The sequence below is a fragment of the Drosophila elegans genome, unplaced genomic scaffold (genome assembly GCF_018152505.1).
Source record: "Drosophila elegans isolate 14027-0461.03 unplaced genomic scaffold, ASM1815250v1 contig_476, whole genome shotgun sequence".
Classification (NCBI taxonomy): Eukaryota; Metazoa; Arthropoda; class Insecta; order Diptera; family Drosophilidae; genus Drosophila; species Drosophila elegans.
Genome location: NW_024545863.1, coordinates 7,454,537 through 7,480,329, shown reverse-complemented (window position 1 = coordinate 7,480,329; position 25,793 = coordinate 7,454,537). Strand labels below are relative to the sequence as shown.

The window sequence follows — 25,793 nt, the reverse complement described above, 5'->3', positions numbered from 1 at the left end:
CAGACGACTTGGCTATAGCCACCCACCCTGTTCATTCTCATTTTCCCATGGAAAGGGGAATAGGACTGAAAAAGAAATAGGAAGGGGAATAGGACCCTTCCTATTTCATTTCCATTTCCATTTCCCTCTGCCTTTTCCTTTTCCTCAGCATTATCATCATCATCATCATCCTCGAGCACAAACTCAAACTCAAACCCATCGTCCTGGGACTTTGGTCCTGGCGCTAGTCGGCGTTTGTCGTGTGTATACCGAAATACGTAAAATTCATTTATAGCCAGAGCTGATTGTTGTTGTTCAGCCACTCCCGCTCCTTGATCCTTCGCCTTTGTTCCTGTTTCAGGGCGACGTCCGCCGACGCCGCCGCCGCTGTCGTTGTCTTCACCTTCAGAAGCATATCCTTTTTTGGGAGTTCCGCCCAACGGCGAGATGTACTAAATGCGCATTTAATTACGGGCTTTAATCTCGGACCTCTACCGGGTAATCCCAGGGTGCTCCCAGGGTGCTCCTCTGGACAGCACATGTGCCAATGGCGCATCTCTATCCACTACGGCATCGTCTGTATACTGTGGACACAAGCGTATCGCTTGTGGCTTGAAAGCGTATCAACTTTTCACATTCGCTTCACGTATCTTGTGCCTTTTGCGCCGTTTGTAAATGGCCTCAAAACAATGACTACGAAAAAAAAAAACGCCAGCGAGCGTAGGTTGATTCCGGGGAAATTTTCACCGTTTGTCTTTCACTTGGGTTTTTCACTACCTTAGCCTTTTATTACGACCTTTTCATGCACACTTTTCGGGGCCGTGCAGTTTGTTCGATTTTTTGCACTCGCATTTATTTATTTATTGTGCATTTTACATTCGATTAGCAATAATATATTAACCGGTTTTTCTCGTGACGTTTTCGCCTTTTTACAACCACACACAGAGCGGAGCATAGAGAACTGCCGCGGCGGCGGTCCTCGTTTGCTTTTCGGCTTGCCTTTCGTCCTTTCGCTCGTCTGCGTGTTCCTTCGCGCCGGTGTGCGTGTGTATATGTGTGTGTGTGTGTGTGTGTGTGTGTATGTGTGTATCTGTATCGCAGTGCGCGTATGCGTGAGTGTAAGATTTGGGCAGGACTTCGAGCCGCCTTCGTGCCGCGGTGTAGTTTTCAATTACAACAACGGCCCGATGGGTGCGCGCGCGAAAAAAGGGCAAAAAAGCGGCGCGCTCCCACCCGTCGACCGCCGAAAATACACAAAATGAGTTTCGTCCTTGTTTCTTCCTTTTCACTTTCGACGGCTCTGCGTCGACGCAACGAGAGCGCTGCACAACCACTCTCCCTAAACTGCTCTCTTTCTCTGGCTCTCACGCGGCAGGGATGTGCGCCCAAAAGAGAGCGAAAAAGAGGGAGAGCACCCGTGTGCTGCGCTTGTATGGGTGTGAATGGGTTTGTTGTACAGGAGCCTCTTTGCTACAAGTCTACAACTCTGTCGAAAATTATTTATTTCAGTGTATCGTTGGTTATTTATTTTTAAATTATTTGGCTTGCGTCTGAATTCGAGCAATGTCATTGAACTTGCCCCTAAAACAAGGATCAGATCGAGGAGTAAATAAAATAGAAATAGCTGGTATTATTCTCATAAACATAGTTTTAATTGTACAAGTTTTAAGTACTTGTTGTGATTGGGGTCACCATTTCTAGCTTTTAACTGTTAAAATAGCCATAGCTCTTCGCCAAATGCTTATCTCTCAACATTTTGAGGAAAATTACTTCTTTAAACACAGTAATTTTATTAACTTGCTAAAAAGCCTTACGAGAACAAAAGAATAACGGAAAAAATTAAGCTAAGCGAAATTAAATTTTTATAAATTTAGAAAATAATTACCAAGCTCCATTTTAATACTGGTATTCTTATTGTAGAGAATATCAATTAAAGAGAATGCGTTTGAATGTGTTGGGTTCTTTATTCATTCGTTAATTATTTTACAATAAAAAATGTTCAACAGCAAAAACATTACACAATTTTTGTTAAATGTAAGGAAGTTGAATAAATATTGTACGAGTTACACTGTGCATTGTTGGTTCTGGTTGACCTGGAGTTGGGCGATTGCGGTGCCAAATCGATCGATACCCTCCCAGTGGATGGATATCGTGCGTTTGGGGGCTGGGTTCCAGGCACACGGGCATGTACAACAATTAACAAGATCCGGAACCGCTTCAGGGTGAAAGCTACGCGCGCCGAGTTAAATACGATCGCATGCAACCGAATTATCTGAGTAGTGCTCATTCAAAAGGTCTGGCAAGTTAAAACTAAAAACGAGATACATATATTGTTCCTTTCTTTTTGATCCTTTGTAGATGGCCCGTTCCAGTGGTACATGGTCTGAACGGGGCCGATGTTATTACTATACGCGTGGGGTATATGGTGCAATGTAAGTATGTGAGGGCGGGGGAGGGGAAGGGGAATAGGAATAGGGTGTGGGGTGTTTATATGCATGCGTGATTGGTGTTGAGATACATTCGTAGTACGGTATGCGTATATGTATAAATAATGTGAGAACGGTAAGCGTTCGCTGAAAATCGAAAGTGCGGCTGGGGCGTATTAATCTACAACATACTGCTCTACACATACATAATTATTAAACGATATCAATATGTTTAGCATGGGCTTAACTCGTATTGCAACAGGGCCAATTTCCAAGGTGCTAATATTAAATTTGTATTTCGATCAGCGATGCGATACGATACAAACCGATACGCTTCGATACGTTAATGATTCGTGAGTCTTAGCTGCTAGGGATTCTAAATGGTGTGCTGGGAGAATGCTAGGCCTACCAAACTAACCAATGTTCATGTGGGGTCAGGTCATTACAATTACATTAACGATATTAAGTGGTATAATAAATAACTATAATTAGCAAACATAGGTTCGGTCCCTCTCTATGTTAGGTTTTATCAAATGCATAATTGTCTGGGGCTGTGTGGGTTGAACCCACTGGGGTTTTGGGTGATCACTCGGCATTCTTGATCTCGCTGTGGCTGCGGCAGGCATCCCGTTCCCGTTCCCGCTCCCGCTCTCTTTCCCGCTCTCGCTCGCGCTGCTCCTCCTCCAGCTTGAGCACCTTGCTCTTCAATCCGCACAGGATCTCCGCCGTGGCTATGTTCTTGATGGTGCTCAGGTCTAGGTGCGGACTGTGATTGTTGTTGTTGTCGTCGCTGCTGCAATTGTTGCCGCCGTGTTCCGCCTCCTGATCCGCCTGCTGATCCATGTCCTGATCCTGGTCCTGCTCCACACTCCTCAGCATCTTGTGCTTGCCCAGCGCCAGTGCTAGCCCATTATTGTCCGTTCCCGGCTTGCTGTTGTTGTTGTTCGAGTCCGTTTCCATGTCCAGTCCGCGGTTGTTGTTGTTGTCGTCGTACTTGCGATCATACCCTGCTGCAGCTGCAGCCAGCTCCTCGTCGTGTCCGTTCTTGTTGTGGATGGTCTCTGGCGGCGACATGTCCTGCTCCACCTCCCTCTTGATCAGCTGGATGTCGGGCGTGGGCGTGGGCGTGGAGGGGGTGCGGGCGGGGGTCTGCTCCCGGGCCCTACTCCCGTTGGCATTGGGAATCTGCACCAGATTCAGGGCCTCCTCATCGTTGTCATCGTGGCAATTGTTGCTGCCCGAATGGGGACTACTGTTGCTGTTGCTGTTGTTGCTCTGATTCTGGTTCTGATTCTGGTTCTGATTCTGGTTGCTGTTGGTCAGGTGATGGCTCTCCACCAGGCGGATCTTGAAGTTGTTGTTGTGCGTGGACGGTGGCGGCGTCTGTGGAACAATTGTCGTGATAATCGGCTCCATAATGTTGTCCTGGGCGTGGCTGTGGTTGTTGTTCAAGGCGTCATCGTGCTGCTCGGCACTCGGATAGCGATCCCGGTCCATCTCCTTCAGCCGCTTCTCGCTACCCAACTCCGTGTTGTAGTGCATCAGGATCTTGCGCTTGGCCAGGTACTTGTGCTGCTTCCGAGCCGAGTCCAGCATCTTTTTGCTGTTCGCCTGCAGGATCGCAAACGAGTTGCTCTCCGCCTCCGTCAGATTGAGGCTCCCGTTGCTGCCGCCCAAGTGGTTGTAGTTGTTGTTGCTGCTGCTGTTGTTGTTGTTGTTGTTCCTGTTGAGATTCTTCATAAAGGTCTCGGCCAGCGTGGCCTTCGACTTGATGTGCTCCCGGAATCCGGCGTAGTTGGGATTGCCGGAGCCACCGCCTCCGCTGGAGAGGGGCGTGGGGCAGCGGTTGGGTCCGTTGTTGAGCGAGGGCGACGGCGACGGTTGCTGCGGGGGCGGTACTCCGCCGTAGCCGGCGGCGTGTCCGCTCGTGATGTTCACACTGTGCGTGCCGCGCTCATAACGACACTCGGTGCCGTCGCTCTCGTGCGGCGAACTAATGTCGCTGGCATCGCTGTCCAGGTTCTTCTGCGAAAGTGAAAGTCAAAAGGAGCACTTAGAAAAAATATTTTCACAACGTTTTGCAGTAAATTGAAGTTTTTAATCTCTTCCTATTTTGAAAGTTTTAGAGTTAAGGTAGAAAACCAGTTTCAAAGCACGGTCAACTTAGATTTCCTTTCTTATCATAAATTTGTCAAAATTTATTTCAATTTGAAACCTTTCAAAATCTATTTGACATGTTTGGGTACCTATTTGATTTATTTTTATTCTTACTTTATTCTTAAATAATATTTTTATCTGAGGTGTGTGCAATTCCTTGATATTTTTCAATATTTGCATATACATTTTTTAGACTAATTTTATTCAAATTTAGTGATTACACAATATTTTCATTATTTCTAAAGGCATTTTAAAAAGCCATTTCGAGATAGTATGTGATTGTACTCTCTTTTTCTTCGAATCAAACTCTTTCTTTTTGTAGCATACCCTAAGTTTGATACTTAGTCTACGAAAACCCACCTCTGTGTGCAATCCCTTGATTTTCATGGCCTCGGCCACCTTCAAGAAGACGGGAAGATCCTCATACTTGACGTTCACCTGACCGCTGTACATGAAGTCCAGCAGGCCGGCCATGTGGCTGGCCTCCACGTCGGCCATCAGCAGGATGGGGTGACTCGATGGGTTCTCCAGGAAGATCTGCTGGAAGTAGGGACTGCAGACGGACAGGACCTGCAACGATAATGAGAGCAAACCAGGGTGTGGGGCATGAGTGCGGGAGTTCCGGGCGCTGAGCCGCTAGTTTACCAGTTTGTGGGCCTTGAATATCTTGCCGCCGGCGGCGATGGTCACGTCCACCATCTTCTCGTCCTTCTGCAGGGAGTGGAAGCCGCGGCACATGTTGCCGTGGAAGTTGTTCCACGACAGAAGGTACTGGTCGATGGTGTTGGGGTCTGTGTAGGACTGCTGCTGCTTGTGGGGCTGCTGTTGCTGCTGGTGCAGCTGCTGCTGGGCGGCCTGGTGTTGGGTGGCCGTGATGTGGATCTGCTGCGCCGTGGTTGGTGGCGAACTGGGGCGCGGAGTGGGCGGCTGGTGGGGGTGAGCGAGTTGGTGGTGCTGCAGCTGCTGCTGCTGCTGCTGCTGCTGTTGCTGCTGATGCTGTTGCTGCTGGTGTTGCAGCTGCTGCTGCAGGTGCTGCTGCTGCAGCATGTGCTGCTGCTGCTGCTGCAGGGCATGCTGCAGGGCCGGCGGCGTCGACGAGGACGACAGACGGTGTGGATGAGGCGAGAGGGCCTGCTGGTGGCCCAGGAATCGCTGCTGCTGGGCCTGGTGGTGTTGCTGCTGCTGCTGCTGCTGATGCTGTTGCTGCTGGCGCGCATGCTGCTTGATCTTGACCATGTTCTCCTGCTGCTCCTGCTCGCGCTGGCGCATCAGCTCCTGCTTGATCTTGTACTGCTGCATGGAGAGGTCGTCGACGCTCTTGGACAACTTGGCCATGTCGCTGTTGCTGTTGAACTTACTGTTCGAGAGCATGGGCTTCAGCTCGAACTTGTAGTCGCCGCTGGCTCCGCTGGCGGCGGCGGCCAGCTTGCGCTCGGCGGCCAGGGCGGCCCGCTCCTTCTGCCGCCGGATCAGCTCATCGATGTCCATGTAGGCCCCGCTGGTGGCCGCCGCAATGGCCGAGGCTATGATCGGATCGTCCTCGAAGACGCTGTCGTCCAGGGTCTCCTTCAGGGTCTTCGTGGACGAGAAGAGACGCAGCGAGGGATCGTTCACCTGGTCGCTGAAGTACACGTCCATCAGGGTGAAGAATGGCCATTCGCGCCGCTTCGGCTCCTCGGACATCTTGATGGCCTTGTACTCCTGCAGCAGATTGTTCCACTTCTTGATGATCTTCGACAGCGGCAGCGGCACATTGAGCTCCCGTTCCACCACGCTAAGGATTAGAAATCGAGAGTTATTGGGAGTTGAGCAATGGGCTTGCTAACGGCATCACTACTTACGCCCAGGCATATTTGGAGGCATTTCGTTTGCCCGTGAATAGAGGCGATAGTTCCGCCCGCAATCTGATCAATGATTTGACTTTTTCCGCCTCCCCTGCAAGTAAAAACAGAGACACAATACAAAATTAGTTCGAGTTCGATTTCGATTTCTATTTCGAGTAGGGCATTGGGCAAGAATCGAGGATGATGATGATGATAGCGCGTTGCAATCAGGGAGAGCAATCGAGGGGCATTGCTCTGGCTGGCAGCCACTTTCCACCTGCCAAATGCAATTCAAGTTTAAGCCGCGCTCCATCGATAAAGACCTCTGGCCATAACGGCGTCGGCAGCGGCGAATTATAGAAAACTGCACCAGGTTTCAATGAACCCGAGCCGCGAGTCGGAATTGCAGTCGGAATCGGGTAATCACTGCAATCATCTGGCAGCGGATCGGCATCGATGCCTGCCGTTCGGCCATTTACGACTGTACGCCGTGTGCTTTGTGGTTAATTGCTATAACGAATCTAGCAACTCTTACCCGCTGAGCCCGCGGACCAGAGCCAAAAAATCGAAGCTGCAGCTCAAGGTAGAGCCAAAGCAGCGTCAGTAGCTATTGGCCGCCACACACAAAGAAATATTTGGAATTGACAAGTTTTGCCAACATTTATTTACATTTCAGTTGAAATTTTGTTTGCATCAGAAGTTGATTTAATATGAACAATAACGTAAGTAGTAAAGTAAAGTTCGAGGCCTAGCATAAAGAAACAATAGTTTACAATAAAAGCCCACAAATGCCCAAGCTATTATTTATTTACTTTAATTTAATAATCTAATTGATCGATAAGACCTTTTTTGAATACCAATTTGAATGGTTGATATTTTAAAATTTAAATAAAATAATTGTATATTTTTTGTTCACTGTACAGCCTTTTCCATCTCCGTTTGCAGTTGCAGATGCGCAGGTCCGTCAAGTGATCGCTGGATTGGAGGAACGGAATGGCTGACTGTGCCCGGTTACATGGCTCTCAGGCACACACACTCGAGTACCCATCAAGTATACGCCACATACAACGGCTGTACGTTGTCCATAATGACTGAAAACTATTCAACGTTGAAGAATTCATTAGCAGATTTCACTTTCGCTCATGACGACGTCGTTCGCGTTCGCTTATTTCTCTTAGCCGTCTTTCTTTATTTATTTACCGTAATTTCTACTCGTTCACTTTTTCCGCTGGCCGCTTCGGGCCAAGTTTTCGGCTTTGGCTGTCGACTGTCGGCAGCGCGCTTTCGGCTCTTGGTGTTTCTCCCCAACTTTTCTTGACTTTGGCTGCGGTTGATTTCTTGTTTTGTGGCTATGACTGTGCTATGGCTGCTCTGCGTTCAAGAAGTCGCACAAGCGCCGCTTTTCGTTTTTCAGCCTTGCTGGGCTTTCCAAGTGTTTTTCCCCGAGAGAAAATTGTTTGCCGATGCAGCGTCGAGCATTCAAAGCCGGATCTAAGAAAAAGCTCACTCGACGGCGGCTGCTTTGATTTGGCTGGGAGCAACTTGAGTAAAGTTTGGTCTCTGGATTCTGCAGAGTACACTGCGAAAAATACCAGAAACTTCTCAATATCACAACTCAATCTCAAGTTTAATGGAAATTAAGTAATTTCCATTACATTTCAAATTGTTTGGACTAGAATATTAATTGGAATTATATTTCTTTTATTTTTATAAAGGATTTATAAGTTTTAAGATTCAGAATTCGTATTTTTGATACATAAAGAAACGTCTTTCTCAGTGAAGTAGATATTATTATTTATTTCTTAAATTTTTCAATGAAAAGTTCGGGTATAAATTTGTAAGACTTGATTTTAAATAACAGTTTTTTCCCAATAAAATTTGAATAAATTCGTAATTAAAAATTACTTTCAAGTGTAGGTAATCAAAAATAGTTTGGTTTTTCCCTCGAAGCGATTGCAAGAATGCATTGCTGAACTTTCTAATTTTCGGTCTCCCGGGGTCTGGCTTTGTGAAACTCGCTTACTCACTGGCCTGCTCTGTGTCAAGGCAAGGGTATTAGATCGACATCGGTCTGCTGATGGTTGAGCAATTCCCAAGCCCCCATTCGATCGTTTAATGTTTTGGCAGCAGCACAGCACAGCAGAGCACAGCACAAGCAGCAATATAACCTAGCCCAACCCAAAAGATCGCTCGTTAAGAAATCTCTGCGTCAGAGTCGAGAGAAATACGAAACAAAAATAGTTGGGCCAGCCAAATAAGTAAACATAACAAGTCGGAATAAAAATTCGCAGGCAGCTTGCAAAACAACCTCAACCTTCTGTGTTGCTCTACGCGCTTGATCGTGACACGCTTAAGTTCCACGCTCCCCTTTCGCAGACCGCTCACAATGCATATATGTATATACTCGTGTATCCAGGGGTTTCTCGCGGGGGCAGGGGCCAAGGGGCAGGGAACAGGGGATAGAGGAAAGAAGACAGAAGACAGCGCTGGCTTACAAAAGTTTCACTTTCTTCACAACAAGTTTTATGCGTCGATCATATGTGTGCGTGTGCGTGTGCGTGTGAGTGGTTGCTCGAGTGCTTGAGTGCTTGAGAGCTTGAAAGTATTGGTTTTGGCCACTTTGTGAGACCTTTGGGCTCACTTCTTCACTTCTTCACTTCTCGCTTCTTTCGGTTTCTACTTTCCGTTTGCGCCCTTTTATGTAACCCAAATCCTCGGATGCTGATACTGATGCTGTGGTCGCTTCTTGCGCAGACAATCCAATTCGCTTGCCAAGCAGCCGAAGAAACAACGTCTACCGTTAGTTTCTCTTTTGGCCTATATTTTTGGACGAAGCCATAGCCGAAGCCAAAGACGAGTCTTCAAGCCGAGTCTTCTTGCCCCGATGACGGTTCTTTATCAGCCTCTCTTCATCACCATCACCATCGCTATGCTGGCCGTGCTACACTTCCGTTTGGAGCACTTTCGTGGGTCGAGAACCGGTTCTATAGCTCGGAAATGCAGGCCCATCGTAGCTCATAAGCATGATACAGAGGAAAAAAAATTGCATATCACTTAAGAAATATAAGTATGATTCTTCCATTATCTCGGTTCTGATCTCTGAAGAATTTATACTGCAAGAGTTAAATTCTAGATCATAGTAACAGTAAGACAATTTAAATTTATATTGGCTTAACAAGATCATTATCTAAGATAAGAAGCAAATAAAAAAGAAAATAAATAAAATAACTATTGAATATTATAAGTTTTTTTTTAACATTTTGTATTATTTAAAGCTAGTTTTAAAGGAAACATTTTATACAAATAATAGTTATCATCAAACAATATGAAAAAAATATCCTAGGATACTTTTATTTTTGGTAGCCTTAAAATAACGTACCATGAAGATAAGAACAAGCCAGTTTTTAGAACAAACACAATATATACCAAGTATTCAACTACATTTTCTTAACATTTTTATTTTCTTTGGCTGTCTATATAAGATAGTTTATTAAGGAAGCATTAGAAATTTTTTCTCTGCATGCTTTTTATGGGCTTTGGGTCTTTTCATTTCTTTCGGGGATCTTTATGATTCTTTCGTTTTTGGGCATGTTTGGGGGTCCAATCACGTTGCCTTTATAATTGGCTGCTACTTCGAATTCGAATTTTTATTGCCGCGGACTATGGCTACTTAGAATGGCTGTCGGTTGGTAAGCTTCTTTTGGGTCGGTTCCATTGTGCTGCCGCGTTCGTTTCGTTTCGCTTGCTTTCTTTTTGCCACGCTTATTTGGCTTCCTGCACTTTTCTTTTTCTTTCACCAACAGCCACTCGGCCACACACAGGCGCAGAAATGTGAAGGCGATGGCAAGTTTTCTTCTTGCTTAATTCTTTGTTTGTTTGATTAAACGTGGAATTGTTAACCGTGACGTTTCGTTTCGTTTCGTTTTTTCTTCTGCTCGGCCTCTTCAGTGTGTCCAGCGTTTCTTCGCTTTCAGTCTCCTCTTTGCGTGAGAATTTCTAATTGGGTCAGGATTTGTGTACGTCTGTCTTTCCCAACTTTTTTCCATATAGCCCGACTGCAAGCGGGAATTAATGAAGCATTTGACGTGCCCTACTCCCGATAGCCGTACTGAAAGTGATAGGAAGATCGCAGAGGCCGGAGAATGGAACTGGATTGGATTAATGGAATGCCACTCTACGCCAGATTGGGCAGAGATAAGGTCTGTTGGGCGACATTGATTGATGGGAGCTGGATTGGCAGAGTACGATTCTTAATGGCTCTGGACTACCTTCAATTTACAATTCCAAAGATCAAAACGAATGGACAATAGAGAGTACCGATGGCTTTCCAATTCTGCTCGATTTAAATTTTATTACAAACAAAATAGCGCCTTTTTTACCAAAAGAACGCTCTATAAAAATAGTCTTTAATTTGCATTTCCTGCCTTCTTAACTGATACATGTATTTTTCCTTTCGCTGACTCAATGCTTAATTCACCCTGAACTTCAAACTGCTGCACTTTGCCGAGACTTTCGTTGCCAGCCATTTGGAAAATGCACACCATCTCGTTGCGATGCCCAAACGAATGCAAGAATTCGTGTGGGTCTCAACTTGGGCAAAAACCACGGTAACCAGACTCCGAATTCGACTCTGAATCCGAATCTGATTGCGATTGCAATGAAATTGCAGCCGACCATCATGTGGCTTTCCATCAGATGCAGTTTCGGTTCGGTTTTCTTCTGCCGCTGCATTTCTTTCGGTGTTTTCTCCGCACGCCACCGACCAGCGACCAGCGGCTATAATGCGCATACGCCCCGTGTGGCAAGCGGTTGTGGCTGCACTTACCGTGTAAGTCATCGACCAGGCTGCAGCTTCAGCTTCAGCTCGAGCTCCAGCTCCAGCCAACGGCTAGTGGCATTTAATTCTTGGCTTTTACTTTCTCCCAAATGATGCACAAATGAGTCTGGAGATAGCAGTAACAACCGGGCGAACCGTAAAAGAAACACTCTTGTTTGTTATGATTTTTCCAGCGAAAACCTAGAAGAAAGTCAAAGCCAAACAAAGGCGAAAGACGACGACGGGCAGTTGCTAATAGGCTGGAAAAGCGGGAAAGCCTCGGATGATATAAACCGAAACTGACGGAGTCGTGGAACCAAGCGAAGCAACTTGTTGCGGGGAATTTTCTATCTTTCGCCAGCGGGCTTTTCTCTTTGTGCTTTCTGCTTTTCCATTTTGCAGTTGAATGTACGCTAACCAACTGTGGAAATTCCGCACTACATATAACCATGATCAGCAACATCATCATCATCGGCATTACGATCATCGTGGCAATTATCATTATCCTCGACATCGTCAGAAGTAATTTAGGAAAAATATTTTTTATGCGCCTGCTTTGTGCATTTCTCTGCCGTTGCTTGCTTTGGGAAATTTTGTTTAACTTTTCATGTATGCAGTTCGGTTTTTGCTTTAGCTGTTTTGCTTTTCCAGCTGCAGCCAGCACTGGCAGAAGCCAAAGTCGTATTTGTAGTAGTAGTAGTAGTGGTTGTGGTAGTAATGCCATTGTTGGCGAGAAGGTTTATGAACTTTTACAAAAGATTTTTCTCTTTGCCTCTGCCAATGACGCTGTTTGTCATGCACTTGGAGTGCTGCTGCATATTTTCTACCGAGTCTCTTACTTTTCGAAAGTGCAACACGGCGGCTGAGCGATTTCTGGCCGAGTCTGTGTGGCGAGGCCAACAGCAAACATTTACCATTTAACATTTGCATGCTTGCGTTTTCCAAGTAATTGACGCTATGATTTAACGCCTGGCTAATGAGTGGGGCATAATCTGAAAGCGAGAAGCCAGCGGTAAATGTGTCACCGAGAAAATCACTTTTGATTTCAGTCCCTCGCATTAATATTCTTATCGAGGCTGGCCAGCAACCAGCAATCGCCGTGGACAGATATAGCCACCTGATTTCGGTGCGTTCGCACGATTCGTTGTCGGCTTAGCTTGAGTTGGCTCAAGTTACAGTCGAAAAACTTTCACTTTGCGCTGTCAGAAGCGGCAGCAGCAAAAAGAAAGAAAAACGAGCAACGAAGCCGTAAACCTAAAGCTCTAATGTTAATGTAAATAGCGGTAAGAGCCAACATACACACCTACATGTGTCTTATGTGGGTATATACGCATGGCATTACGTGCTGTCGATACATCAGGGCAGATATTGAAACAAAGCTTCAAAGCGGCTGTAAATATACAGTAAAAAACACGAAAAATATTCAAACAACAAATCATTTATTAAAACTATTGGGTTGATGTTGGCGAACCTCAAGATGTCTTGTCCGCCTGGCCAGCCAAGAAAATAAAAATCAAATTAAATTGTGGCATCTTACATAAAAACTTAACCTTCCCCACACGCTAGCCAAAATGTGTTTTATTTGTTATTCGAAGTTTCTTGATCATTTCAGCGCCCTCACATGCAATTATCCACTCCAAGTGAGATGACTTGTGGTTGTGCATTAGCAGCGGCGCGAACTTGATTTGGTAACTTTCTATCGAGGGGCCAAGACAGCCCACCATGTGTCGGGAAACTATTACTCATCAGCACTGATTGGACATCTCGGCATCTTCACTTTCTGGGTCACTTCTTCCTCGCCACCTATTATTCAATTCCTCGGCCGAAAGAAAAGCGATACAAAAGCAGCCCCAATTGAAGCGGACCTAAAGTGAAAGTTCTAATCAAAATATGCAACACTGCGGGCGAAAGAGGCGGCATGCTCAGGTGTGAAAGAGACGGCTGCACAGAGGGCGCCAATGTTGCGGTAGTCCGATGGTTAGTGCAAAAGAAAGGCAAGATACGACGGTACGAAAAACCAGATGAATGGTGGATGTAAAAATAAAATTAAGCATTTCTTTCTCTTCTTTGCCTTTTTTTTGCGGCAGTCTTCTTCTGTTCGTGCGAAATACAAATGGTTCAATTATATTTCTTTTCTTTTTGGCAAACAATGATGTCTGCGGCGGGTGCGATTCTATCATGGGCCGTTTCCACAGGTAATTTCGAATTAATTGCAGCTCTGGCGGAGAAATGTATCTGCCATCGATCATGGGCTTTCGGTTTTGGTTTTTGAGAGCCCCTGGGCAGTTTGGTTTCGGTTGCTAAGAGTTGCATAAAGGCATTTTGCCCCCAGCCACGGGCATTCATCTGAAGCGTTTCCTGGCTTCCAGCAGCACTTCTGCCAACACGTCGGATGGCCAATTAAACGGCGGCCGAAAAAGCACTAACCCACAGTGCAGGCATTATAAAAGAATTAATAAGCAATTGCATAACGGCGGCTACGTGTCGGACTAGGAAGCCAAACTAGACAGGGCGGAAAAATGTGAGAAATTCACGCAAGTTCAGAGTAGAAAGCCCCGAGTGAGCGCTGTCTAATGGGCCAGTTTCTGCGATGGTTTCGGGCACTGAGGCCACCGTGTTTTCACTTTCAAGATTTCAAGATTTGGCATTGGGCCGATCTGATCATCTGCTGATCTGATCATCTTACGCTGCCCATCTTCGCATCTGTGACTTTCGTCAAGCTTCGAGACGAACGACAAGATACAAGATACAAGCTGACGGGTTGCATAATAAACGTACGAAACGAAAATAGAAAACAATCGGAGAAATAACACTAAAGAAATTGATGTATGTCTGTGGGTAAAAAATAATTTGTAGCGGTTTATCATCTAACGGCACTATTGGGCGACCTCCACTCCAATCCAATTCCAATTCCACTCCAACATTTTGCTCGCCAACGCCAGCATTTAAACTATTTTCTTGTTATGTACTTCAGCAATGTTTTGGCATCGATTTTTGGCCAACAGAAAATCCGATGCGTCATTCTCGATAATTGCGCGTGCCAGAGAGCTGGGCATAATAAATATTTATGAAACTAACTACTCATAAGTACATACATATGTGTGTAGAGCACAAATCGAAATCGAAATCGGAATCGAGCCCTAGAGCAGAAGCAAACAATATTGCGTATACGCTTCGAGAGAGATCCACACGCGTCGCGCAGGAACTGTTGCAATCTGCAGACCCAACGCTGGGACATTGAACTCGAAACGCGAACCTGCCCAACCGAGTTTGTAAACAAACCTGGGTTATGTAAGCGCTTAATTATAATGGAAATGAAAATGCCAAAACGACAGTAAGAAACTGGGATTGGGTATGGGAATAATGTCTGCTGGTTTGGTAATGGTAAACAAGCTTGAAGGCTGCGCTTGAAGTAGGGATATTCGTTTCTGGTTTGCGATCAAGCCCATTTGCATGGCAATGAAATGCGCCACAAAGTGGGTCAACTTATGACAGGATTCAAAGCCAACCAACAACATTCACCCACAGAGAAAGAAATTTGTTCGACATGAAATGGTTATTCATTTGCTGGTGAAATAACTGTTTTAAACATTTCCATAGAGAAATATTCAAATTAAATTGAAATAAAGTTATAAATATATTGTTTTTTTTTTTTTTTTTTTTTTTGTGCAGCTAAAGATTTTGCCAATTTTACTAGCAGTGCAGAGAAATTACTGGACGACTCTAAGGAAACATAAATTTTGCACCCGAAAAGGGATTTTTGTTTTTTTTTTGCGGCTGTAGAAGTGGCTGCGACGTCGGCAGAAGCAGAAGCAGAAGCAGCAACTGCGACTGCGACTGCGGCTTCAACGAGAAAGAAAAACGAAGAAACGAAGCAACAACTTTCACCTATTAATATTCGTGTCGTAGCAACGACAGAAGCGAGCTGCCAAGCCAAAGCCAAAGCTAAAGCCAGGCCAAAAGACAGGGACGGCCAGAGATACAGATGTATCGCCAGTCGGAAGATACAGATACTCAGATACTGTAGAAGCAGAAGCAGAAGCAACGGCAACGACAACGACTGCTAGTCGCCGTCGATGCTCGACGACGGTAAGACACCGCACAGTGCTGGGCGACTCCAAACTGGCTGCAACTCCAGCCACTTGGGGCCCCTTCCTGGGGAAACTTTCTATAAAAAGCAGCTTTTGCTTTTTGTTTTGAAAATTTCTTTCTTGCTGCGCAGGTTGCCCGAATGCACACGGTTTGTTTGTTTGTTGCTTTCGCTGGGCATTCTGCGCTTCAATGGGGGATCAAAAGCCCAAGCCCCTTGTGTGTGGGTGATTGGAGTTTAGTCTCCTCTAATTGATAGAACTTGATGGGTTAGTAAACAATGTGGGAGATGAAGCTTAGAAGAAGAAGGGTTACAAGAAGCTTTTGTTCATAAGATAGTTTGGAATATAGTACAGTCGAACTTTCGATAGTATTATAAAAAGTTCGTCTTTATGTTAGTGGGTACCCCAAGTTCAAGCCAACTTACAACAATATCTGGTCGAGTATTGACAATTCGCATTGACTGTGGGTGTCATAATCTCGTTGGCAGCCATATCCAAATAGAGTAGTTTGTTGATAATAGCGCTGTGTCCTAGATTTATTCCGATCCCGCTGGGTATCCTTGAACTGCTGGTCGCCAACTTTCCGTAATCCAATGGGCACAAAAATAAATGTATTTCTTAGATAGTTTCTCTCGACGCTTATTTGGTTGGCTGAAATTGCCTGGTTTTCATTGTACCATATCAATATTTGTCATTCAAGAGAGGCACTCACGCACCGAAACACCGAAAATTCACTTTCACTTTTGCGTTTTGATATGCAGAGAACACAAGGCAGTTAATAAAAACGGATTCGTGGTCTTCGTAAACGGCAGGGGGAGAAACTTAAATTCCAACCGCAGAGTCAAGAGGAGAAAACATTTTGATTGCACTTGGGCAGCATGATGCTGTGGGCTGGATACTCGCTGCACTCTGTTTTCCGCACTTTTGTTATGATCTTGTTTTTAGAAGTATTTCTTTCTATCTGTTTTTGGTAGTAGCAGAAGTAGTAGTAGTAGTTTCTGCGCAGGCGCGACTTTCTACGGTCTGGCTGGCTGGCGATTCTTGCGCGCCGAACGTTGGAACGTAACGTCTGCCTCGAAACGCGGTAGACGTCTGTGCGGCAGCGCGCAGTGAAACCAGCGCTTATCCTCAAAGATCGCTAAGAAATTTCATGCCATTCCATTTCGTTTCTCGGCGGCAGCGACGCTTTCGCTTGCCGCACTCACACACTCACACATTCGCCAGGTGGAAGCTCTGCCGTTGGTTCTTCGGCTCAGGAGTGCTTTTACCATTTCTTTCTCTCACCCAACACGTATACGTATACGTGTCGGCGCACTAACACCATCTCGGGGGCCCGTTCAAGTTTGGTTCTTCGTTGAAGTCTTTTGTTTTGGTCCGCGGTTTGTTTGCCATGTGCTCCGAGTAAGAGTTTCGTCTTGGGTGCCTTTGCCTTGTTTCTCTCGCACACAGACGACGACGACGACGACGATTAATTATTTACAGCTTACCATCGTTTCGATTCCAGTGCGTTCCCAAACTGCTTTTATAACTTTAACTTTCATCGCTGCTGCTTCTGAGCCTGCTTCGGGTTTTCGGTTTTTGGTTTTCAGTTTACAGTGCTCAGCTTTTCCCTCTCCGCCGCTGCAAATGACGACTTTCGTCTATTTTTGTCAAGATTTTTGTTTAATTATATAATTTAAACTTTTTTCTTCTTGTCGCACATTTTTGGCCTACGTTTTGGCTGGCAATCTTATTCCGCCTGCTTATCCATTGTCTCCATTGCCAACGTTTTTACTTTTCTTTGCATAAACCGCATGGCTAATTACGCACAAGGAGAGTGAAACTCCATTAGATTCTTAATTATAGTTTAATTGCCTGCGCAGAAATAATGTGGAGAGCAGCACCCAACGAGCCGGGTAGAAATTAACTTGGACCATCGTGGCTGCTTGCATTTGGAAATCTTTCACCGCTGCATTTCTTGTTGCATTGTGGCTGGTACCTCCACTGGTCTCTAAGCCGTGCGCAGTAAGCGTTGCAAGCTGTGCCTTCGGCAGGCTCCATTTGGAGTATCTTGCTAGGGCTTTTGGGTGGCTTGGCTTTCAGGGGGCTCGGGCTCTCTGCACTTACAACTGTTTCTTTTGTCTTACGCCCGATGCTTTCCTGGTAGTTGTAGAAAACTTTCTAATGTAGAAGATGTCTGCAGTAGCAGAAATCCCCCCAGCCCATTGTACTCGGATTGAATTGCCCTGTAGTAGGCCACTATTTACTCGCAGTTTGTCAGCGTTTTCTTTCTTCCGAGATTTTCCCAAGCTTGATAAATTGTCGGCGAGAATTTCAATGTTGTAAAGTTGTAAAAGCTGAGTTCTATGCATGTCAGCTCACACCGTTGCCGATTGATCGATTCTTTTACCCTCGCCCAGCTGGGTGAAAGTTGGCTGATAAAGCCACCGACTGTTGCATATAGACTCGTTGTTATAGAGATGTAAATCATCTCTCCATTGCAAGTTTGGCCCACGGAGCAGGGATGCAGAACCCGTCCGAGGGCCGTTTAGTCATGCAGTGCTCAATCTTGTGTCACAATCCAACGACTTTCGACCAACAGATAGGCCCGAATTTTTATTTACATGCTAATGAGCAACGGAATATTTTGTTTCTGCTGAAAACGAAAACGCATTTTATTGCCAAACGATGAGCTTCGTCAAATGGGGAGCTAATAGATTTAATGGGACGGCCGGTTCGTTATATAAATCTCGGCCGGGCCAGAACCGTTTGCACTGCTGGGGCAAAGGAAACGAGCCAAGATGTATCGCGGCCAAATGATTAATGCAGCCAAAAGCCGAGACCCCAAAAGCCAAAATCGTATTTTCACTTTTTAATAATTAACATAAAATTATTAACAAGAAGGCACGAAGAAGAAACTTTGCAGAGGGCGAGGCAGAACCAGCGAAGAAGCCGAAAACGATGCCAAACGCATTAAGCGCCCAGTCACAAAAAGAATAAGCCACGAAAGTTGTAAAAAGTCGGAGGAGAGAAGAGATTTCTGAATTTCATAAAGTCTCGTAAAGAACAAGACCCAGCTGCCGCATGACTAACAGCCCGTGAGTCCGGAGACCTTCTACAAATATAAGCCAAAGAATCTTAAGTGAAATGAGTCTGAAAAGTTTTTCCAGAAAGCGGCCAGCGGGGCCTGACCCAATTACCCATTTAAGCCCAAAGACCAAATTGCTGTGGTAGAAAGAAGAAATGGCCCAAAGAACGAGAAGATGGAAATGGAAATGTGGGGAAACCGAGGCACAAGACGAGTAACAGTTATGTGACGGGCAGACAATCGAAAGTTTATGTCATGCTGCCGGCAGCAACGCAGCAGCAGCAGCAGCAGCAACAGCAGCAACACCAGAAGCAACAGCTAAAGCAACAGCAACATCAGAAGCAACATCAACATGCAGTCGAAAATCCGATTTCCGTCGCTAAGCAGATGGTGCGTTCCTGAAATTATCAATCCAGTTTGATTTTCCGTTACCCTCTTTAATGAGTAAGAAGTTAAAAATCTGAAAGTAATATCTGTGGTGGATTTTCCCCCCGCACAGCAACAGGCGAGGAGTAAATATAAAACAATTTTTCGAAAGTCATGCCACGAAATAAATGGTTCTCGTATGTACACACGTATCTCGCATAGGCCTACGACGGACAGCAGCATGAACAATGAGAGCAGCAAAGCCGCAAGAAAAGAAAAAGTAACTTCACTCACACACCTATACTATAGTAGTGTACTATAGTGGCTGACCAGCAAATCGAAAAGATACACGAAAGGAGAAACAGAAAATAAAATAATAAAATCGAAACATGAAACATTCTGATTGTATGTGCTCAAAAGTGGGTCAAGCAGCGCGGTCGCTGCGCAGTCGCAGCCTCAGTCGGCGTCGTCACCGCCAACACGCTCGTGGCTCAGGTTTTTTATTTTAAAACTTTGCTTTTGTGCTGGTGACGGTGATTGTGGTGACTGTGGTGGTATAGTGGTATTGGTATAGTGGCTGTGGGTCTGGGTCTCGGTCTTGGTCTTGGTCTCAGTCTCCAGCGGTGCGATATGCCCGTGAAACCAACACACAGGCGCGAAGAACAAAAAGTGTAAGACGAAGTAACAAAATAAACCCCACTCCGCTGACGGAATACTTAAGCATCCGCGTCCACTTGCACTTTCTTTTTCGAGCTCGGCTTGGTTTTGCTTTTCTTATTCTTTTCTGCTTCTACTTCTGCCGCTCCCGCTGCCTCAGGTTCGGGTCTTAAGTCTTTCGTTTTGGCCGGGGAGCACGTTTCTTTCGCTTGGCTTTCGCTTTGCGCTCTTTCACCGACTTGGTGCCAGCAGGAAACGGGTTCTGTCGAGCTTTTGGGGGCCCGAGCTGAAAGTATTTCAATAGTTTATTTGACTAAAGAAGTTATAGGCCCAAACGTAAATTACCTTTCTATCTAGCAAATCTAAAGAATACACTTTTATAAATCATCAAAATATAAGACATTTTGTGTTACTTTGTGTCGCCACCTTTATAATCAGTTTGGCCAGTTGAGGAACTAACTTTTTAGACGCCGAAAAGTGTGCTTTCTTTTTATTTGCTTTGGTTTTTGTCTCGACTATCAGTAAAACTTAAAACATTTGTTATGTTCGTAGCAACAAAATAAAATACCTTTCTGAATAAAATCATTGGTGAAAGACATGTATCTCATAAAAATTGTTCATGTTCTCTATTGGAAGTCCTTTAAAGACAATAAACTCAAACACTATATAAACTAAAGTTTTTGACCGTTTTTTAAAACAATAAATCTATTCTTGTCAGAAAAGAAATCTTATTTTTTTTTTTAAGTGTTGTCAGCAAAAATTTTGCAAAAGCTTGGGAAAAATCTTCATAATCTTTGAGTCGTAAAAACATTGTCTTTCCCATGTAGTTTTTCTGATCTTTTCACTTACAAAAAGCGATTTTATAACCAAAAATAAATGGGTTTAATGAAATGTTGTCAAAAATGGATTTGCAAAGAAAACTGTTAGGAATCGGGATGTGTTACATATTTATATTGTTCCAAAAAAGTTTTAGAAATCCTTTGTTCGGTATTCTGAGCTAGTTTTCCGTAAGCTAATGACAGAGTCTATATAAAAACTTAACAAAAAACGAAAATATTGACCTATATAAATTTAATTTAAATCAATCAATATCTTGGCTATAAAGTTTAAAAGTCCGAAAGTAAGAAACCATTTTCGAGTAAGCAAAAATACAGTTCAGAAAACTGACCTAAGTGATGTAAACATTAATTGAAAAATAGAAAGGTAATAACTTAAATGCCCACCATTTTCGCATATCCACTAGCCTCTAGCTCAACAAACGATGACAACCAAATGAATTACAGAATAAAAACTTTGGGAATGCCACTTATTCACTTCCGAACTATCAGAGATTATTTTTAGCTAAACTGCATTCGATTATACATGCAGCCAAGCAATAAAAATAAAAATAGAAAGAACTAAAAAGTAATCAAATCTACATAAAAGGATAAATACAATTCAACTGAGAAAAACAAAAATACCGAGCGACATGCATTTTACGTTGGAATGGCTGGCTATGGTTAATTGCTCTGATAAATGGTCGGCACGGTGATTTCGAAACTTCGTGGCTGCATCGGCGCCGCCAATTTAATTGCAAATGCAGCTTCCTCAAGCGCCGCGCGCGGAGATCTCGATCAACCTTGATGTTGATTTATAGGTGCCGCTCTGCTTGGCTCGTCTATTTCGGTTTTGCCTCGCTGCGTGCCCGTTGAGATGTCCCATACCCATACCCATCCCCATCCTCATCCTCCCAGTCCCTGTCGCGGATGCCAATTGTCTTGCGTCGGTCCTTCTAAGGTCCGTTTCTATTTTCTGATCTCTCTGTGCGGCGAATGAGGCTGTGGGTTGGCAGGAGGATCGGGGCTGGGAACGGGGACTAATTGCCCACTCGAGAGCACTGATTGCCGCTGGGATGGTCGATTCTCCGACTGTCACGCACATCTGCTAATCACTCGTACATACCGTTCTCTTATCTTTCCCGAGCTTTCTCTCGGGACACTCCCTACAATGACTCGGGAGTGTCCTAAGAACTATTGCTTATTTTTGCTATGATTGCAGGGCTAAAATAGTGGTTATGATTATTTTAATGCATCTGTATAAAAAACATGGTCAAAAATGTATTGATATTAAAATGAAAATTAAGGAGTTATTGTATTTTTTGTAAAGGTACATAAAGTACCAATTGGACTCACTTTATACATTTTTATAGTCATCAGCATTTAACTTTAAACATATTTATATTTTTTGTTTAAGTAAATTTGTATTTGCATATCAAAAATTGGTATTATTTGGTTTTTCAATTTTATTGAGTAATTAAAGATTATGTTAGGAGTGCATTTTTGAAAAGGTACTACAAGTCCCGATTTTCATATAACTTTAAAAATATTTATATTTTTCGATTAAGTGAATTAAACTTTGTAGATAAAAATTGACATAATTTGGTTAATATTAATTGATATATATATATATAAGACCATTTCATTATTTTCTATTTTTGAAATTAGGATTACTGTTGCCTTTGGGTTCATTTGTATAATTAATTAAGAAAATTTAATAGGTGCAGCGCATTATTGTGTCGCATTCGTGTGCATTTGCAGGCGAACTTCTGTCATACCTAACTAGAAGAAAGAAAACTGCTTATATGGATCGATTCGAGTTGATTGCTTCGCACTTTTTCGCTCATCTCTTTCTCTGAGTGTCGCCCAGGCATCCAACTCAACTCGCTTCGACGAGAGCCCTGATATAAAGGCAGGACAGACCGCACGGCGTGCCATTTGTTGTTGAGTCTAGCCGTCAACAAGACTCGAACGTGCGAGCTTATCCAAATTACCTCCTTTCGTTGACCTAAAAGGTGTGTGTGTGTGTGCGACCCCAATGTCGAGGAAATTAAGGATTATCACCGAAACCATAAAGCCAAAGGATATCAACATACTTCTTCAATATTTTGGACTATATTTATTGTGTCAATGGATTTAGCTATAATTCACTCCATTCCTAAAGTTCAATTTCTATTTTTAAAGTGAGGAGTAATCGAATCTTAATGAATATCTGGTTAATTTGGTCGGTTTTATTTGAGTTCTCTGAACTGAACATTTGAGATATTTTTAGATCGTTTAAGATCAAGTAAATAATTCAATAACACGAGACAACAGTAAACGGAACTTACATTTGGTAACTGAGAAATTAATTATACCTTAAAATTTATATAAATTTTTGATTTTCAATTTAAATAGTTCAAAAAAATAATTTAGATTTATTCTAAAAAGTTAAAAGAAAATAAACTTAAGCAAAATAAATCAATTGAAAGTTATTTTATATTTTGTGATCAGGAACTTTTTGTGATGCACAAATTGGTTTGTTTTTCCATTATATCATAGCATGGTTTTTGTTCTAAAGGGATACAAACAAATTTATATCAGAATGTGCATTTTTTAGGGGCTAGGGCTTTTGAAGCTTTCCAACCGATGAGTAGAATAAACTGACAGAGTGCCCCACACTATTCCTTGCAGATAATCAACTGCCAAGATGTGTGACGATGATGCGGGTGCATTAGTTATCGACAACGGATCGGGCATGTGCAAAGCCGGCTTCGCCGGTGATGACGCCCCCCGCGCTGTCTTCCCCTCAATTGTGGGCCGCCCACGCCACCAGGGCGTGATGGTGGGCATGGGTCAGAAGGACTCGTACGTGGGTGACGAGGCCCAGAGCAAGCGCGGTATCCTCACCCTGAAGTACCCCATCGAGCACGGCATCATCACCAACTGGGACGACATGGAGAAGATCTGGCATCACACCTTCTACAACGAGCTGCGCGTGGCCCCCGAGGAGCATCCAGTATTATTGACCGAGGCGCCCCTGAACCCCAAGGCGAATCGCGAGAAGATGACCCAGATCATGTTCGAGACCTTCAACTCGCCGGCCATGTACGTGGCCATCCAGGCTGTGCTCTCGCTGTACGCCTCCGGCCGTACCACCGGCATCGTGCTGGACTCCGGCGACGGTGTCTCCCACACCGTACCCATCTACGAGGGCTTCGCCCTGCCCCACGCCATCCTGCGTCTGGATCTGGCCGGTCGCGATCTGACCGACTACCTGATGAAGATCCTCACGGAGCGCGGCTACTCCTTCACCACCACCGCCGAGCGTGAGATTGTGCGCGACATCAAGGAGAAGCTGTGCTACGTGGCCCTGGACTTCGAGCAGGAGATGGCCACCGCCGCCGCCTCCACCTCGCTGGAGAAGTCGTACGAGCTGCCCGACGGCCAGGTGATCACCATCGGCAACGAGCGTTTCCGCTGCCCCGAGGCCCTCTTCCAGCCCTCGTTCCTGGGCATGGAGTCCTGCGGCATCCACGAGACCGTCTACAACTCAATCATGAAGTGCGACGTCGACATCCGCAAGGACCTGTACGCCAACTCTGTGCTGTCCGGCGGTACCACCATGTACCCTGGTTAGTTTGTAAATCTAGTCATTTGAGAAATCCGTTCTAAGCCCTATTTTTTGTTTGGTTTTCCAACCCTCCAGGTATTGCTGATCGTATGCAGAAGGAGATCACTGCCCTGGCCCCTTCGACCATTAAGATCAAGATCATTGCGCCACCCGAGAGGAAGTACTCCGTCTGGATCGGTGGCTCCATCCTGGCCTCGCTGTCCACCTTCCAGCAGATGTGGATCTCGAAGCAGGAGTACGACGAGTCCGGCCCCGGCATCGTCCACCGCAAGTGCTTTTAAGTCTTTCGCCCGTTGCGAAAGCTCTTCAAAGGCAACAACCAGCAGCGACCAACAGCAACAACCCATCGAGCTTCTCAACAACCACGGCTCGCACAGTGATAGACAAAAGCAGCGAACCCATCGCACAACAATTATCATCCAACTCAGCTTCAGCTTCAGATTCAGATTCAAATTCACAGCCATCGAAGCTTCATGGCCTTCATGGCACAGAGGATTTTTACTTTGAACAACTATTTGTAAGAGTCGCGGCTGTGCCCCCATGTCGACTAACAACAGAGGACACATTACAAAATGTATATGCGGAGCTTTTAACCCTAGTCAGTGAATTGAAAGCCAAATATATCTTCCATTAAAAATATTAAATACTTTAAATAAATACATTTTTCTATTACCCGCTTCCCAGTGTACGAACGACGATTGGTTGGTAACAGCTTTAAAAATTCTTTAGTTGACATTAAATAAATTGTTAACATTGGTTTTGCATTAGCCTAGCTAGTTAAATGAAAATACAGCGAGGATACTTGGTACCGGGACTTAGGCTATTAGGGATTAGGTATATGGTGGATTGAACATTAAGAGTCTGGCAGTGACTGTTATAAATCGAAAATGTTCCTTCAGCAGTGTTAATTAGATGAATAGTTTGGTTTTGGCTTGTGCGGTCGGGGTGTCCTAAATAATATGAGTATTTGTTTTAGTTACACATACAATATCTCCGAATCGTTCTCTTAACTAATTAATTGCAAAGCTTAGCTAATACAATTATTGTACAGACCGGCATTGCACTAGTTTAGTCGAGCTCTTAGTTTTCGGAAATCTTCAGTGATGGAAAATGTACCACTTTCGTTTGTTTCTCGAAAGAATACAAATTGCTGGATTAAAAGGAATATAGAATAGGGTATGGGTAAACGGGAAGTGTAAATATATGTTAACCTAGCACTCGTATATTTTAAAATCGGCAAAAAGCAAGCCGAATCAATATTGAAATCTACACAATTCATTAAAAATGCATTCCTTTGTCAAGAAAAATGTTCATAGTATAGGTTAACGAGCACCTTGGAACTTCCCATCACTGTATATCGTTAGCATAAATACGGGTTTAACTGAGCGGCCTTAATTACCTAACGGCTACCGTCCGACTTATGGATTGTATTTTGGTCAATTACACTTATTTGCTACTTTAAAGGCTCTTAAGTCCTCTGGTATTTACAATGCTTAATACATTACATGGCAATTATAACTAGGTTCTAATTTCGGGTGAAATAAAATTATATGTACACAAATTTCGGTTTTGTTCGGGCTACTTCGACACGATTCCTAAGGTATACATATCCTAACTAATATTCGAGAATACTTTTAACCATCGTCAGTGGTTCTGGTGCTGCGCTCAGTTGTCGGAGCCTCGGGGACTGTATTCTGGTTGGTAATACTTGGCTGGGCTAACCCTCGAACATGACGATGCTGAGGCTAACCCTTGGTCCTTCCCGGGACGTAGACCCGATTACCGTGGGAAGGTCAGTGGCTCCCGTCATAATACGTCCAGGTACAGGCCCGAATCAGGCGCTATATAGCAGCCCCCACAGTATCCACCGCAGAAGCCTCTTCGCATCGCCGAGGGTTTATCAAACTAGAAAAGGAGCAGATTGGTAAAGAAAAATGGTTTATTTGAAAAAATACAATATGATTGAATGTTATTTATGTTGTC

At 44.4% G+C, this 25,793-nt stretch overlaps 3 protein-coding genes across 6 annotated transcripts in view; 1 reads left to right on the top strand and 2 right to left on the bottom strand.

The window, feature by feature from the left end:
* Nucleotides 1-1,923: 1,923 nt before the first annotated feature.
* LOC108140477 (putative uncharacterized protein DDB_G0271606) lies at nucleotides 1,924-16,387 on the bottom strand. Its single transcript, XM_017263218.2, has 5 exons — nucleotides 15,718-16,387; nucleotides 6,404-6,497; nucleotides 5,208-6,336; nucleotides 4,923-5,132; nucleotides 1,924-4,430 (listed from the first exon to the last, which is right to left on the bottom strand). The coding sequence occupies exons 1-5, from the start codon at nucleotides 15,782-15,784 to the stop codon at nucleotides 2,991-2,993; spliced, it is 2,940 nt and encodes a 979-aa protein (XP_017118707.1). The 5' UTR covers nucleotides 15,785-16,387; the 3' UTR covers nucleotides 1,924-2,990.
* Nucleotides 16,388-16,495: 108 nt separating this feature from the next.
* Nucleotides 16,496-24,482, top strand: LOC108140478 (actin, indirect flight muscle). Of its 2 annotated transcripts, XM_017263219.2 has the most exons (3): nucleotides 22,141-22,212; nucleotides 22,871-23,811; nucleotides 23,886-24,482. In XM_017263219.2, exons 2-3 carry the CDS (start codon nucleotides 22,887-22,889, stop codon nucleotides 24,089-24,091), a joined length of 1,131 nt encoding a protein of 376 aa, XP_017118708.1. In that variant the 5' UTR covers nucleotides 22,141-22,212; nucleotides 22,871-22,886; the 3' UTR covers nucleotides 24,092-24,482. The 2 variants fall into 2 exon arrangements, with proteins under 2 accessions (XP_041565199.1, XP_017118708.1); XM_041709265.1 differs by lacking the exons at nucleotides 22,141-22,212; nucleotides 23,886-24,482 and adding an exon at nucleotides 16,496-18,803 and having other exon boundaries at nucleotides 22,871-23,816.
* Nucleotides 24,455-25,793, bottom strand: part of LOC108140476 (A disintegrin and metalloproteinase with thrombospondin motifs 20) — a 36,517-nt gene continuing 35,178 nt past the window's right edge. For all 3 annotated transcript variants that reach the window (XM_017263215.2, XM_017263216.2, XM_017263217.2), the window contains exon 17: nucleotides 24,455-25,715. In XM_017263215.2, the coding sequence (XP_017118704.1) occupies nucleotides 25,617-25,715 (99 nt within the window). In that variant the 3' untranslated portion in view covers nucleotides 24,455-25,616. The remainder of the gene's footprint in view (nucleotides 25,716-25,793) is intronic.